At 37.8% G+C, this 17,499-nt stretch overlaps 1 protein-coding gene across 6 annotated transcripts in view; it reads right to left on the bottom strand.

Annotated features, from left to right (window-relative positions):
* The window catches only part of BRCA2 (BRCA2 DNA repair associated), a 95,220-nt gene that overhangs the window by 49,213 nt on the left and 28,508 nt on the right, over positions 1 to 17,499 (bottom strand). For all 6 annotated transcript variants that reach the window (XR_008512580.2, XM_024231067.3, XM_054528886.2 and 3 more), the window contains exons 12-16: positions 16,494 to 16,589; positions 14,250 to 14,319; positions 5,831 to 6,258; positions 4,521 to 4,702; positions 3,204 to 3,391 (exon numbers count right to left, since the gene is read on the bottom strand). Coding sequence is in view for 5 of the 6 variants with exons in the window: in XM_024231067.3 (XP_024086835.3) it covers positions 3,204 to 3,391; positions 4,521 to 4,702; positions 5,831 to 6,258; positions 14,250 to 14,319; positions 16,494 to 16,589 (964 nt within the window). In the remaining variant the exon portion in view is untranslated. The remainder of the gene's footprint in view (positions 1 to 3,203; positions 3,392 to 4,520; positions 4,703 to 5,830; positions 6,259 to 14,249; positions 14,320 to 16,493; positions 16,590 to 17,499) is intronic.

Raw genomic sequence — 17,499 nt, 5'->3', positions numbered from 1 at the left:
ATGGCCTTCAAGTCCATCTATATGCCGATGACTTGTGAATTGATTTCTTTGGCCTATATTTTACCTGTGTATAGACTTCCATATCCAACTGCCTACCTAACATCTCCACTTGGCTGTCTACTATTACATCTCAAGCTTCAAATGTCCAAAACCAAACTCTCCATTTCCCTCCATCTTTGGTCTTCTCAATTCTGGTAGTTACACATAACTCTATCCTTCCAGCTGCTAAGGCCAAAATCTTTACAGCCATTCTTATTCTCCTCCTCTCTCATGTTTTATATCTAATTCTTGAGCAACTCCTAATGGTGCCACTTTCAAAATACCCCAGAGTCCAACTACTTTCCACCAATTCCACTGCCACTTCCCTGGTCCAAGCAACCACCTCTCACATGTATTTCTGCAATAGCTTAAGTGGTCTCTGTGCGTCCATCCTTGCCCCTCTCCTCAACAAACAGCCAGAATTATTTTTTTCAAAAATAAGTCACATCAGGCTGGACACAGTGGCTCACACCTGTAATTCCAGCACTTTGGGAGGCCGAGGAGGGTGGATCCTGAGGTCAGGAGTTTGAGACCAACCTGGCCAACATGGTGAAACCCTGTCTCTACTAAAAATACAAAAATCAGCCGGGCGTGGTGGTGCACGCCTGTAGTCCCAGCTACTCGGGAGGCTGAGGCAGGAGAATTGCTTGAACCTGGGAGGTGGAAGCTGCAGTGAGCTAGATTGCGCCACTGTACTCCAGCCTGAGCAACAGAGTGAGACTGTCTCAAAGAAAAGTCAGATCATGTTACCCTTTAAGCCTTCCAGTGGTTTATTCAGTAAAAATCGTGCAGAGTAAAAGGTAAGGGTCTTATGAAGGTCTATGAGGTCTTCCCTTTGTATCTCATCTACTACTACTCTTCTCCTGCCCACTCTACTCCAGTTGCACTAACTTCCTGTCCCTCAAATACTTCCAGCATGCTCCCCTCTTAGAGGCTGGGGGTCTTTTGCTAGGATAGTCCTATGCTCCCTCCTTTTACTTTAGGTCATTTATCAAATGTAGCTGACTCAGTGAAGCCTTCCTAACTACTTATTAGATTAAAAATCGCATCTCCTTGCCCAACTTTCTCTGCCACCTTTCCAGTTTTATCTATCTTTATAGTATGTATCTTCTTCTAACATACTATACAATTCACTTATATTTCAATATTTTCTATGCATTCCACACCCACTAGAATGTATGACTCATCAGGGCAGGGACTTTTTTGTTTTCCTTTATTATCCCTAGTACCCAGAATAGTACCTGGCACACAGCAAGTGCTCAATAGAGATTTGCTGAATTATCAGAAAAAACTAACGAGAACTTCCACATTCCCACTTAGACTACAGGGCAATCGTTCTTAACTTCTACCTTATGCAGTCTATTTAGTACGAGAAAATAATACAACCGTTTAACCAACTTTTCTTACTGGAATCTATAAGCAGATGTTTGTTATGTAAGATACGCAAGACGCAAACAATATTTCTGTTTTTAAAAGTTAAAACAAAATTCAGGAAAAAAAGTTTTATCACTTTTCCAAAGCTATAAATTTTGGAAAGATGTACAGAAATTTAAAGATAAGGATGCTGAGGAAATAAATCCCATCTTTTGCCACTGGCATAATCTAATATATCTCTGATAACAAAAAGCTTTAAATTATGTTTCTGTAAAAACTACAATAAAAAGAGGTTATGTAGTTTCTAAACTGTTGCTGTTTTAGGGCTCTGAGATTTTCTAGTTATTAGGCATTATTGATATTCAAATATTTCCGTTTAACTTTTAGTGTTTATTTACATTTTGTATCCATTAAAATATATAATGAAAGAAAACATGAAGTAAGTGTGTGTCAGGGCAGGAATCTACCATAAGACCATTTCAAATTTAACTTCCCTTTTTTTTTTTTCTTGAGACGGAGTCTCACTCTGTCGCCTAGGCTGCAGTGCAGTGGTGCGATTTCGGCTCACTGCAACCTCCGCCTCTGGGTTCAAACGATTCTCCTGCCTCGGCCTCCCAAGTAAGGGGGATTGCAGGCGCGTGCTACCACGCCCAGCTAATTTTCGTATTTTTAGTAGAGATAGGGTCTCGCCATGTTGGCCAGGCTGGTTTCAAATTCCTGACCTCAGGTGATCTGCCCACCTCAACCTCCCAAAGTGCTGGGATTATTAGGTGTGAGCCACCGCACCTGGCCTTTTTGAAACAGGGTCTTGCTCTGTCGCCCAGGCTGGAGTGCAGTGGCGTGATCTTGGCTCACTGCAACCTCCACCTACTGGGCTCAAATGATTCTCCTGCCTCAGCCTCCCGAGTAGCTGGGATTACTGGTGTGCATCACCACACCTGGCTAATTTTTGTACTTTTAGTAGAGCTGCGGTTTCACCATGTTGGCCAGGCTGGTCTCGAACTCCTGGCCCTCAGGTAATTGGCCCACCTTGGCCTCCCGAAGTGTTGGGACTACAGGCGTGAGCCACCGCGCCTGGCTGGGCTAATTTTTTAATTTGTTTGTAGAGATGGGTTTTCACCGTGTTGCCCAGGCTGGTCTCAAACTCCTGTGCTCAAGAGATCTGCCCACCTCAGCCTCCCAAAGTGCTGGGATTACAGGCATGAGCTACCATGCCTGGCCCTCAAATTTAACTTTTTTTTTTGAGATGGAGTCTCACTCTTATCGCCCAGGCTGGAGTGCAGTGGCTCGATCTCGGCTCACTGCAACCTCTGCCTCCCAGGTTCAAGCGATTCTCCTGCCTCAGCCTCCTGAGTAGCCGGGATTACAGGTGCCTGCCACCACGCCCAGATAGTTCTTATACTTTTAATAGAGATGGGGTTTCGCCACGTTGGCCAGGCTGGTCTCGAACTCCTGACCTCAGGTGATCTACCCGCCTCAGCCTCCCAAAGTGCTGGGATTACAGGCGTGAGCCACTGTACCCGGCCAAATTTAACTTCATAAATTGGCCTTTATTTATAAATGCCTAAGAAAAATGTCCCAAATCTAGAAAATCCAGTTCATTAAACCCCAGGACAAACAGCACTTTTCAAAAGACTTCTACAGAATGCTTAACCATAATGCACTTAAAACGATTAAACGCATAAAAATTTGATTTCTCGCCAACTTTTTAGTTCGAGAGACAGTTAAGAGAAGAAAGAGGGATGAGGGAATACATAAAAGTTAACACATCATCTTTTTGCATACAGTACCTATAAAATTCTTCTTTTCCAGCCTTTCCATCATTGGAGGGTATGAGCCATCCACCATCAGCCAACTGTACTCCTTTTCCAGTCCATAAATTTTCCTTACCAAAATAATCTTCAGTGTGAAACTGAAAAGACTCTGCATTTTTGCTGTTAATTTTTATGCAATGTTTAGAAACGCCATACGTATACAGCTACACAAAATAAACACACAAAAAAAGAAAAACAATTTAAAGTAAACATGTATCACACAATAAAAACAATTATAACAAACCAAAACTGAATTTACCAAAAATTTTCATTAATTACTAGAATCTTCACTACAAAAACATTTAAGTTATTTACTAGAAACTAAAAATTTTAATGTAATATAAATGATCCATACATTCCACAGTCTGCTGTAACTTTTCCACCTCGTTTATATACCTCCTGCTAAATCTGCCATAGGAAGGTACTGTGAGGATAAAAAAAATGTGATGTTTTACAAAATCTCTTAAGTTCAAAAACTTAGATGGGAAACAAAAGGGAAAAGTGTAAGTATTTTAGGGAATGTGACCTCAGGTGGTCAGATCTGTACACAGGCTTGGCTTACTTTCAAAGTGCTTGCTTTCACCCCAGGATATCTAACTCAAAGTGTCTTTTTGTTTGTTCAGAGTTTGACTCTGGAGTCAGACTCTTTGCTTTGGAATCATAGCACTTCCACTTACTAGTTAAGTGACCTTGGGGCAGTTACTTAACCCTCTCTATGCTTCAGTTCTCTCATTTGCAAAATGGAAACAAAATAACAGTGCCTTTCTCTCAAGGTGACTGTGAGGATTAAGCAAGATATACCTAATGCATGTGAAGTGCTTAGAATAGCACCTCACACCTAGAAAATGCTCAAAGTTAGCTATTAATGTCATCAATATTATTTTCACCTCTCCATTGCCTAAAATTCTACCTAGATAATATTGGCTTAAGGAGAATCCTCTTTTGAAAATATAAATAGCTCATAGAAGGTTCAGGGCTATCAGTTATTCACATTTGAATATCAGTAAGACCACTTTAACACCTAGCTGAGAGCATTTACAATGACAAAATAAGAAAGATTTGAAGGGGGAAAAGAAACAGTAATTTGGAAGCACAGATCACTTTAGTAGGATGAGGCAGGCCTAACAAGGAGCCAGAGGCTACCACGGTAGGCTAATTAGAAAATATGATTTCATTCATCCATTCCTGCACTAATGTGTTCATTCTTTAAACAAAGCCATTTGTAGATACTAGTTAATGAAATAAAATTACACTCTGTCATAAAAGCCATCAGTATTGTAGACAAACACATACCTGTTTATGAGAACACGCAGAGGGAACTTGGCCTCCTACTGCTGCTTTCAGAGAGATTCGAGGCAGAGTGGATGTTTTTGCAAGATACAGACTGCCTGGTTGTGGAAAGATGCGTTGCCTTTGTTTCTTCTTAATTCGCATATCCTGTATATCTCTGGCATTCTGAAGACTTGTAATTAAATCTATCAAAGAATAAATACTTAGCAAAAATAAAATTGAAATTTAAAAAGCACAACCCCTGGCCGGGCACAGTGGCTCACACCTGTAATCCCAGCACTTTGGGAGACTGAGGCGGGCAGATCACCTGAGGTCGGGAGTTCAAGACCAGCCTGACCAACATGGAGAAACCCCGTCTCTACTAAAAAAAAAAAAAAATACAAAAGTAGCCAGGTGTGGTGGCACATGCCTGTAATCCCAGCTACTCAGCAGGCTGAGGCAGGAGAATCACTTGAACTCGGGAGGAGGAGGCTGCAGTGAGCCGAGGTTGCACCATTGCACTCCAGCCTGGGCAACAAGAGCAAAACTCTGTCTCAAAAAAAAAAAAAAAAAAAAAAAGCGCAAGCTCTGTTTTATAAAATCATACATATCAATTTCCTCGAAGTTTACATGCTCTCCTTTTCTCTAAAATGGGTACCCCTTTTAATTCTTCATAAATGAAAGGATGTTTCAACTTGTAAAGCTGTATAAATATAAATATCTTTACTATTTTTATCTCTTTTTGAGACAGAGTTTTTCGCTCTTGTTGCCCAGGCTGGAGTGCAATGGTGTGATCTCGGCTCAGTGGAACCTCTGCCTCCCGGGTTCAAACGATTCTCCTGCCTCAGCCTCCCAAGTAGCTGGGATTACAGGTGCCTGCCACCATGCCCAGCTATTTATTTATTTATTTATTTTGTATTTTTAGTAGAGACAGGGTTTCACCATGTTGGCCAGGCTGGTCTTGAACTCCTGACCTCAGGTGATCCGCCCGCCTTGGTCTCCCAAAGTGCTGGGATTACAGGCATGAGCCATCGTGCCCGGCCCTATTTTTATCATATTTTTAAAAGAAAATTAGTAGCATGATAGAAAATACATTCCAGTAACAGCAGTCCTAGATTGTGTGTCTAATTTTTTTTAACAAGTCCATAAGAAGTTATCTTTGAAAGAAACATTAGAATAATCTAAACCTAATCTTTGGATTTAGAAAATCTAAAGCATTAAAAAGGGTTTTAAAATTACCATCACCAAAGGGGGAAAACCATCAGAACATTATTTAACAAGGGAAATATCTAACTGAAAGGCAAAAATTCATCACACAAATTGTCATACAATACCTAAAGGTTCTTCTTCACACTTTGTGAAAATTACAGCTGCTGCTTGATTGGAGTTGTTTTTGATAAACTGATGAATCTCAGTGTCATTAATCTTATTTTTACTATCACCAGAGCCATGTCCATCAATGTTTTGCTTTTGTTTGTTTTCCTCCAAGTTAATATTCCTAACACACTGTTCATCTCTGTGAAAATGTGATTTAGTTTTAAAAGGTGGAACAAAGACTTTGGTTGGTTTGCCTGTAGTAATCAAGTGTTTCATTTTTTCATTTCTTGTAGCAGAAACTTGGTAAAATGGATGTCCTGAAACTGCTAAATTGCTTGAAGATTTTTCCAAAGTCAGATGTTCATACAAACGAGATTTAGACAGAAATTCTTGACCAGGTGCGGTAAAATTTGGATTCTGTATCTCTTGACGTTCCTTAGTTGTGCTGCAATGGGGAGAAAATATTTAAATTTATTGACTAGTACACATATAAATATTTAGGAATATGCCTTTTTTGCAGACCTTCATTTGCTACATGGTGATCCTATTCTGGTAACTGTTTTGCATTCATCGTGGTTGCCATTCCAAAACAATATCACATTTTTCAAGGCTAGCCTTTGACTTTACAATCTACCTCACATAACACATAATAGAAGAGAGTCTGTGAATTGTGGACCCTCTCAGTGTGTCCCCTCTAATTCCATCATAGTACTCCTTACGTCCTTCACCAGGGAAATGTCTACCCATCCTCTTCTCTCACCTTCACATCTTCACCTGAACTCTCTACTCCGCCTAATACCTCAGTCTCCACAGGAGATCCCCTCTTTCAATTATCCTGCCTCGCTCCCTTTTCTCTCTTCTACCTATTTATACCTTTTTTAAAGTGCCCTTTTTATTTTGCCCAAAAGTCTTGCCTACCTTTGAAACTCTTATTTTCTCACTCACCTTTATCTCTGCCTCAAGCTAATACTCACTGTTACCTATACTCCACAGTCAACCTTCTTCAATAGGTAATGTAGCTACTTTCACTTCCTCAATTTCTACTCAATAAACTCTCATTTCTCCCACTACTCTACAGAAACTGTTCTCAATAAAATTGTTAATGACCTCCCAGATGCATGTGGGATGCGCACAAACTCATTCTACTCAACTTTCCTAACAGCTATGACAGTTTACATTTTCCTTCTTTTAAAATTCTCACCATCACTGTACCTCTTTCATCTTTTACTGGTTTTACCTCTTCCTGATTCCTAAAAAGAAAGTCTCCAAAATTGGATGTCTTCCTTAGACACTTTCCCTTGCTAATGTGAGTCATTTCCATTGCTTAAATTATCACCTAACAATGAAAATATCCTTTATCCTCATGCCCGACTTTTCTCCTAGGGTTGTTCCTACATTTTACACTACATATAGTATCAGACATCTGTACCTTGATGTTTCACACTCATTTCAAACTCAACATGTCCAAAAGTAATCACCTTTCTCAGCATACATGACCTTCCTAATACTTGACATCTTGTTGAAAACCCCAGATTTCCTTTTACCAAACCCTGAATACCTGGAACTTGAAGTTATTCCTTTAGTTATCCATTTGCCTATCCATCAACTATTTAATGAATTCCTACCAGGTGCCAGACATTGTTTTGCTGGGGAACACGGTAACAAAATTTTGTTTTTGCATGTACATTTCAGTGGAAGGAAAAAGACAAACAAATATGTCGATTGGCCTAGACACAAGTGTGCCTGGATCAAAGAGAGCAAGAGGAACAGTAGAAGGTGAGACTGGAAAAACAGCAAAGCAGCCAGATCATGAAGAATCTGTACACCATGACAAGGGCTTTTAGTCTCTACTCTGAGATGGCACACCACAGAATAGTTCTGATTAAAGAAATGACATAATCTGTCTTATGTTTAAAAGGATCCCCTGGCTTCTTTGTTGAGAATTCACTGTGTATTCAGGAGTAGGGAGGTAAGCAGGGGGACCAGTTCTACTGAAAGGACTGACTAGAGTGGGTTCAGGAGAGTACTCAAAGAGATAAGTGAAAAGAGGAGGGACAATTCTAATGAGCTGGGCTTTAAGAGAAGTAAGAAAATGGACTGGTGAGATTAGTTAAGAAAGGCTGTTCTTTTTAAGATGAGAGATGTACAACGACTGCTTACGGAGATGAGAACAATTTGTTAGAGAGGAAAAAAATCCATGCAGGAGAGAGAGAAGATAATTGCTGGACTGATGTCTTCAAACAGGTGATCTAGATGAGATCTAATGCACAACAATGAATAAACCTTCTGTCTCCAAACTTCTATTGATTGATCTTTTAATCCTTTCTTTTTAAATATTCAGAATATTTTTAGTATAAGGAGTTTGCCTTGTAGGTTATGCTCAAGATGTCTATTTAAATCTAAGTGGAAATAATTTGCCAGTCTCAACTTATCACTATCTGGCCAAATCTACTGAATTTCTATCTTAATCATTCTCTACCCTCTACTCTACCTCCTTTGCTAGGTTAAGACCTGTACTTACTAATCTCCTTGCAACAGTTTTGCTTTGGTCTACTTCTAAAACACCAATCTTATTTTGCTCCTCTTGTTACAAACTTCCAAAGACAGCCTATCACCTACCTAGGTTTCAACTTATCAGAAATGACATACAGGAAGCTTCCTATTTGGTCCTAACCTCCCCATTTCTTTTTGTTTCCCTCTGTCCCCCAACCAAATTCCAAGATTTGGAATGCCGTCTTTAACCAAGCATTCTTTACATTCTGTCTGAAGTACTTTTCCCATTGAGCTGTCACGTGATTAGCTGATAATTTTTTCTATGTTCTTACATCACTTTTTTACATCTATTTTAGAATTTATATTACATTATAATTCTTGTTTTCATGTCTGGTTCCCAGGCTAGCAATCTGAGTTAGACTTATTTATCTTTATATCTATCACTATAGTATATATTAAGTAGTTTCAGCAGGTACTTTAACAAATATTTGTTTGTTAAATACATTAAACTATTCTCCCATTTTACACATAAATTAAGGTAATACACAGGTAAATAAGAAAGGTATTTCCTTTCTTATTTAATACAACTGTTTTTGATAAAAAAGAAATGAAAAAAAAAATCACCTGGCTTTCTACATATGTATGTGCAGCCTACTAAAAAACACATTCCAGAAATACAACTCAGTGACTTCAACAATTCCATAAGCAGGTGTTTTTGAAAAGGTAACATTAGGCCTGGTACAGTGGCTCACGTCTGTAATCCCAGCACTTTGGGAGGCCAAGGTGGGCGGATCACGAGGTCAGGAGATCCAGACCATCCTGGCTAACATGGTGAAACCCCGTCTCTACTAAAAATACAAAAAATTAGCCGGGCATGGTGGCACACACCTGTAATCCCGGCTACTTGGGAGGCTGAGGCGGGAGAGTTGCTTGAACCTAGGAGGCAGAGGTTGCAGTGAGCCAAGATCATGCCACTGTACTCCAGCCTGGGCGACAGAGTGAGACTCTGTATCAAAAAAATAATAATAATAAATAGAATAAAATAAAATAAAATGTAACATTAAAATAATTTCAATGATATTTTTAGGCTTAAAAATTTATCAGCCAGAAAAAATTTTGCAACTACTTTAAACAATTTTAGATGATTTTATCATATTTATATGTCTAAGTGACATGTTTCTTCTTGACTTTTTGTCTTGAAGTACCCCTACAGAAAATGAAGATTCAGCTCTGTCAACACAACTTCTACCTTACTACACACACACTCTTGCCTTTCATCTTCCTAAATTACGTATTTGATTCCACTGTGTCCGGAACTGGTTCCTTCTGGTGGGTTCTTGGTCTTGCTGACTTCAAGAATGAAGCCAAGGACCCTCACGGTGAGTGTTACAGTTCTTAAAGATGGTGTGTTCCGAGTTTCTTCTTTCTGATGTTCAGATGTGTCCAGAGTTTCTTCTTTCTGGTGGGTTTGTGGTCTTGCTGACTTCAGGAGTGAAGCTGCAGAGCTTCCCAGTGAGTGTTACAGCTCTTAAAGATGGTGCACACAGGGTTGTTTCTTCTTCCTGGTGGGTTCATGGTCTCGCTAACTTCAGGAGTGAAGCCGCAGACCTTCATGGTGAGTGATACAGCTTATAAACATAGTGCAGACCTAAAGAGTGAGCAGCAGCAAGATTTATTGTGAAGAGTGAAAGAACAAAGCTTCCACAGCACAGAAGGGGAGCCAAACAGCTGCTGGGGCTGGCTCGGGTGGCCAGCTTTTATTCCCTTATTTGGCCCCGCCCACGTCCTGCTGATTGGTCTATTTTACAGAGTGCTGATTGGTGCATTTACAAACCTTTAGCTAGACACAGAGCACTGATTGGTGCGTTTTTACAGAGTGCTGATTGGTGTGTTTACAAACCTTTAGCTAGACACAGAGCGCTGATTGGTGTGTTTACAATCCTTTAGCTGGACAGAAAAGTTCTCCAAGTCCCCACTCGACCCAGAAGCCCAGCCAGCTTCACCTCTCACTGTCAATGTACAACATTTACATTATGGCTAAGTCAGTATAAAGTATATGTAGTATTAATAGGCAGTATATCTTATTTTATTGTTTTTTTTTTTTTTTTTTTTTTGAGATGGAGTCTCGCTCTGTCGCCCAGGCTGGAGTGCAGTGGTGCAATCTCGGCTCACTGCAAGCTCCGCCTTCTGGGTTCACACCATTCTCCTGCCTCAGCCTCCCGAGTAGCTGGGACTACAGGCGTCCGCCACCAAGCCCGGCTAATTTTGTTTTGTATTTTTAGTAGAGATGGGGTTTCACCATGTTAGCCAGGATGGTCTCGATCTCCTGACCTTGTGATCCGCCCACCTCGGCCTCCCAAAGTGCTGGGATTACAGGTGTGAGCCACCACACCTGGCCATTAATGGGTAGTATATAAATAGTGTATTTCCTTTACAACTTTTGCTTTCTCTTGAGGTAATTTTTAAAATCTGCTTATTTTCTATGTACTTACTGTTTATTCACATTTAAACTCTTAGCTATATATATAAACCTCTTTTCATTCTGTTCACAAATTATAGTTTTTAAAAAAACATTTTTTCTTCTCCTTGAATAATGTTTCTTCTAAGTTGTTTTCATTAATGTGTTTTTTGGTTATTTTATTTTTGCTTTTTCTGATGTCTCATAATCTTTGGATGTCTGTTTATAGTTAAGAGTGAGGGATCAAAAGGCTGTTTTGAAGCACTTGGTACAAAGATAGAACTTGCCTGACTGCAAGCTACACAGTAGCTTGATTAAATGGAAACTTCCAATAGTGAAAACTTAGCTGTCTATATTCTGGAAGCTCAGTGGTGGAAAAGGGCTTGGTGAGGGGAGATCCCAACATTCAATATGCATATATTAACTTCTTCTTGTTTTCAAGTAGTTGCTCCTGCCTTCAACTGTGCCTAGTGTGTTCACCCTCTACTGTATCCTCTCTGGAGAATAAGCCTCTGGTTCTTTTCATAGAGTGGGCAGGAGACAGTTGCCCACCTTCATGAGTATTGCTGCTGGTTTTTTTTTTTTTTTAATGATATGGGGTCTTGCTCTGTCGTCCAGTGGCGCAATCTTGGCTCACTGCAGCCTCCACCTCCTGGATTCAAGCAGTTCTCCCACCTCAGCCTCCTGAGTAGCTGGGATTACAGGGGCATGCTACCATGCCCAGCTAATTTTTGCATTTTCAACAGGATGGGGTTTCACCATGTTGGCCAGGCTGGTCTCGAATTCCTGACCTCAGGTGATTCACCCACCTCAGCCTCCACGTGAGCCACCATACCCAGCGAGTATTGCCTCTTAAACATAATTTCAACTTACCCCATTTTGGCTCCCTCCTTCTGCAGCACCCAATCCTAAAGATAAGAAATGAAGCCACCAATTCCTAGGCTTTTGAGACCTGAGTGTAAAATTGTTGGTTCTCTGCTGTCCCCGCCACCAGCTTTCATTCAGTTTCCTTCTGCATGCTTTGAGAAATTTAGTTACTTTGTTATTTCCTATTTTCCTTGTTTTTTTTGTGTGTAAGTTTCTTCAATGATGTTTTGGTAAAAGTTTGGAAGGCAAAGAAAGGAGATGAGTATGTTCAATTCACCATCTTTTTTTTTTTTTGAGACAGAGTCTCACTCTGTCACCCAGGCTGAAGTGCAGTGGTGCAATCTTACTGCAACCTCCACCTCAAAGGTTCAAGCGGTTCTTGTGCCTCAGCCTCCGGAGTAGCTGGGATTACAGGCATGTGCCACCACGCCTAGCTAATTTTTGTATTTTCAGTAGAGACGGGATTTTACTATGTTGGCCAGGCTAGTCTTGAACTCCTGGCCTCAAGTGATCTACCCACCTCAGCCTCCCAATGTGCTGGATTACAGGCGTAAGCCCCTGTGCCTGGCCTCAATTCACCATCTTTACTAAGAAGTTTCCTAATACATTAAAACATGCAGGTACTGCTTTATTTTTATCTTGAAGGCAAACTCTTCCAAAGTCTCTTATCTTCTTCAGTTCCAAAGCAGTCTAGCTGCCTTTCTAGACTTAGCAACACAGCTACTCTGGGATCTCCCTTCAATATCATCCTGAGAGCTCCCTTTGCCTCTCTTCTATGTTGAATTCTTGTTTCTTAAGTCCTATACCTTCCTCCTTCTTGGTGTACGCATTTGTTTTGGTTAGTTTCCTGAGAAAAGCACACAAGAGATCTTTTAGTACTTCACATCTGAAAAATGTCTACCCTCACACTTAATTCAGATTCTACGTTGGAAATCATTTTCTCTCAGTATTTTGAAGGCACTGCTCTGTATTATATAAGATCTACAGTCTTCTAGATTCCATTGTTGATAATAAGAGAATTCATACTATTATGGCTTGAAACAATTTGAAACCTAACTTCTTGGTCCTCTAATGAATTTAAGGTTCCTGTCTGCCTCTATTATTCTAAAAATTCACAACGATGTGCCTTACTGTGGGTCATTTTTACTTGTGTGCTCACTCGGTGGGCCCTTTTAATTAAGGAAACTCATGTCCTTCAGTACTAGTAAAACTTTTAAAATTATGTATTTATTTTAAAATTTCTTTCTTCATTTCTCTTCTGTGCCTTCCTTCTCAAACTCTGTATTTTCAGATGATAGATCCACAGAATTGACTTTTCATATCTTTTTTCATTTTATTCTGTATTTGGGAACTTTCATGATTTTTATCTTCCATTATCTCTACTGAGTTAATTTACTTGTGCTATCATATTTTTAATTCCTAAGAGCTTTTTATAGCAACTTGTTCTTATTTTACAGCTATTTTTTCTTTTCTTACCTGAGAATATTAGTAGGTTTTTATGAAGTTTTCATAGTCTATTTCCTCTAGGTTCCTTTCTGCTATGGATTTTGTACTTTGGTGACTATGTTTCATAGTAGCTTTCTTCCAATGACTAGTCATCTTTGACTATCTTTTCTTATTTAAAAGTGAAGCACTAAGTAGCTTCCTGGAAGCTCTGTGCATGTCAACAGTTAACTTCCTGGTCTGGCGACTGGCTATACTGTTTCATCTGAGTATCCTCAACTGTCAGTATTTTTTGGTCTTTTCTATTGGGTCAGGCATATTCCCTAGAAAAAAAAAAATCTTCCAGTCTCATGCCTAGAGGGCCTGCATTTGGGAACCAAGTGTGGGAAGGAGCTAGGTCTCACTGCTTGACATACAGATTTGTATCTGATCTTTCATTTTAGTATCTTTCCCTCAGTTGTGCCTGGTGTCCCCTCCCTCCAGCCCACCCTCAATTCAGAATCCTCTCAATTTATCTTTTTCAAGAACAAACTTCTGATTTCCTGGCAGAAGAAGGATAACCGCCTATTTGCAGTGGGAGAGTAAATATAGATGTTTCTTAAAAAGAATTTCAACTAATCTTCCTATTTTCTACTTCACCTTCAGAAGTACCTGTTGCTACCAATTTGAATCTTTTTCAGGTTTTTTAGGGGAAAGCGTCTCTGTTTGCTCTAGTGTCAGGTTTTAGCTTTCTCATGCTTACTAAATCCTTCATGTTTTTGGCTTCCAAACTTTTGTTGTTTCTTCTGATCATTGTCCTTGGGAATTACACATTAAAAAAACTATCTTAGTACTTTTTGAAAGGTTTAGAGAGGAGAGATAAAAGGATATTTTTAATATTTGCAATCTTTTTGTTAACTGATTTTGAGCAATTTCCTTAACTCCTCTCAACCTTAGTACTTCATCCATAAAATTAGAATAAAATCTGTCTACTTTCAAAGCTGTCATAAAATTAAAAAATAAAATAATGACATGAACAGCACTATAAAATACTACCAAACTATTTTATAAATTTTATAAAATGGGAAGTGTTAACTTCTTAATATTAGTGTCATTATTTTTAGAAATGTTCATTTATAAAAACGAGACTTTTCTCATACTGTATTAGAATTTAGAAAAATTTAAACATGTCTTACCAAAAGGGTACACAGGTAATCGGCTCTAAAGAAACGTGATGCATAAACAATCTTCGATCTTTTATTGTGCCTAGGAAACAATTATTTTATATTACATATTAGTTAAAATCTAAGAGAATATCCATGTTACCGTAAATACACAAAAAATTTGAGACGATTATAGGCTTTAAAATTTTCAGTGAATGTAATGGATGCTCAATAAATGATAACTATGAAAATAAATTATTGATTCACAAATTGATAATGCACCAAATAACTCACAGTACAAGCATACAACAGAAATCAGTATAAATTTAGTCAGTTGATGTTAACCATCATAACTCAAAGATGTTAGCTAATTTCTGATGCAAATATCAAATTTAAAATTTAGTCTTATGAAGGTTTAAAAGCTAAGCTTTAGATATTGTTCATTCTCAGTATGTAACTGGTACCTAATTAAATCTTCAATAAGTCCACTAGTTGGAAATTGGTTAAATAAACTAGGAAACACTGATATAGCCAGACGATCAACTACTATGCAACCATAAAAAAGAATGAGGAAGATCTCTATATACTCATTAAGGAGTCATCTCCAAATAATTCTTAAGTAAACAACAACCAATAAACAAAATGGTGCATATACTGTGTTTTTTGAGTAAGAAAGGGTAATGAGTATATACATGTATTTGCTTATTTTTATTAAAAAGAATCCTGAAAAAAAAAAACACTAAAAAAGATTACCTACAGTAAGCAAGAGGTGGGTGAATAAAAACTCTAAGTATACCTCTTTGTAGCTCTGATGAATGAACTATGTAATGTTTTATTTATTCAAATGTAAAAGTAAACAAATAAAGACAAATCGTAAAATTGAAAACAAATGGAAAAAAAGGAATGTAACCTAATTATCAAATTGGTAACCACATCCAGGAGAATTATTTTGAGTGACATTTGAACACAGTATTTTGACTACACATTCTAATATATGGGTTGAGTATCCCTAATCTGAAAATCCAAAATGGTCACAAATCTGAAACTTTTTGAGTGCCAACATGAGGCCAGTAGAAAATTCCACATCTGACCTCATGTGACGGGTCACAGTTTAAATTGTCTTATGCAAAAATTATTTAAAATATTGCATAAAATTACATTTAAGTTATATGTATAAGGTGTTTATGAAACTTAAATAAATTTCGTGTTTAGACTTGAGTCCTATCCCCAGATATCTCATTATGTATGTATTGTATATGCAAGCATTTCAAAATCTGAAAAAATCTGAAATCTGAAATAGTCCTGGTCCCAAGCATTTCAGATAGGGATACTCAATCTATATACTCTAAGGACAAAAACTGCAAACAATTCTTACATTTTCCTTAGTAGTTTTATTGTCAGTAGTTAATACTGATATTGTAAATTTAGATTATTATGTATATACTATAGGACAATGATTCTCAAGAAATGATTGGTGGAATCCTGACTGTGAGGTACCTACAACCATTTTAGGGAATCCAAGCTGTCAAAACTGTCTTATTAGTAAGATGTTATGTATGTCCTTTTCACTGTTGATATTTGTACTGTTGGTGTATTATGCTTGCATACTTCAGTGCGTTTCTCAAGAAAAACACTTAAATGATTGAGTTGCGAGCTGTACTAGCTATTTTTTCATGAAATACCTTTTACTTGAAAGAATAACCAACAAACTATAGTTATTCAGACCTGGGTATTCGGCAGACATCTTTTCAAAAATGAATGAAAATAAGCTTGTCAACTACAAGAAAAATAAGTGACAATACTTATTGCTGGGGAAAAATTCAAGCTTTTAGATGAAAATCAGAATTTTTGGGAAGCTTGTATCTGGCTCCATAAGCTTGACAGCTTTCTACTACTTAAACTTTTCTGATCGGTAATGGCATCAATGAAAGTGATTGTTTAATACCGCATAATAAAATTGTCAACTTTCGGAAGATCCACCTAACTCAGTGAACTCATATCTTCCAAATGACCAATGCATAATATTACAAATTTTAACATTAATCAATTTACATTTCTTATATGGTAAATATCAATAGATATATTCCACATAAACAAATGCTCTTTTAGGTCCTCAGTAATTTTTAAGAGTATAAAGAGGTCCTTGATTAGGCACGGTGGCTCATGTCTGTAATACCAGCACTTTGAGAGGCTGAGGCAGGTGGATCACCTGAGGTCAGAATATTCTTTACCATACCTATAGAGGAAGAAAAGATATAAATAAAAAGCAAATTTTACCATCTGGAGTGCTTTTTGAAGCCTTTAAGGATTTTTCTTGATTTGCAATTATCCTGTCAAATTCATTTAACAAGTTTCTTTTGATTGGGGGTTCTCCTAAAAAGAAATATTTCACATATGTTTTTAAGGCAAATAATATCAGTTTTATTTCTCAAAAGCCATTGAGAAAAAAAAGTCCATTTTTTTAAAGCTAAAGTATTGACTCTTTAAATGTTAAACCAAAATACATACAACAAATAGTGACCTAATCTTTGAAAGAGAAAAGTCAGTTTTCAATGTCAATTACATTTTTGTTCTGTTTTGATCACTTTAAAACACCACTATTTAATAGGGTCTAGGGATAAACAGATGCTACCAGATACCACAGATAAGCTACTTTTTGAAAAACTGACACTGAATATAACTCTAGGTTTACTGGCAATAAGGCCTAACAAAATTTCTTCAAATAAACTTTTTCTCTTTTTCTTTTTTTTTTTTTCCGGCACGGGGGCAGCCATTAACTGAAGGAGTAATTTATTATGTAGGTCCTTGAATTAGAGTTAAGAGGCTTTTTAAAATTACCAAATTACATTAAAGTACTAGTAATAGAAACAATTCTTATTTTAAAATTCTACAGAGGCTAAGAGGGTAAGATTAAACCATAATTCAAGGTAGGCATTTCCATGTCATGCTGAGATAATATATAACAGGTACTTTGCTTTTTGATGCTTTATTACAGGGAATAAATTTGTATAATTTAATAAGTAAAAATGTCCATGCAAGGCTTTAGGAGGTGTTAGGTTATTATAAAAGTGGTTTAATTGTTTAACAGTGACCTGTACTGTTCCAGTAACCAGAAGCTGACTAAGCTATATACTTATATGTTACAGAAATGAGGGAAATTAAACAGTAACACCGTTGAAAGCATTTACAAGTCTGAGTTATTGTTTTTTTTCCCCAGGTGGAAAGTCAATACACTTCAGTATGCACAAGAACAGAATGGGTTGCTATAAATAAAGCCATTATT

The sequence above is a fragment of the Pongo abelii genome, chromosome 14, assembly GCF_028885655.2.
Source record: "Pongo abelii isolate AG06213 chromosome 14, NHGRI_mPonAbe1-v2.0_pri, whole genome shotgun sequence".
Lineage (NCBI taxonomy): Eukaryota > Metazoa > Chordata > Mammalia > Primates > Hominidae > Pongo > Pongo abelii.
The sequence above is the reverse complement of the archived record's forward strand: the minus strand, read 5'-3'. Positions and strand labels throughout refer to the sequence as shown.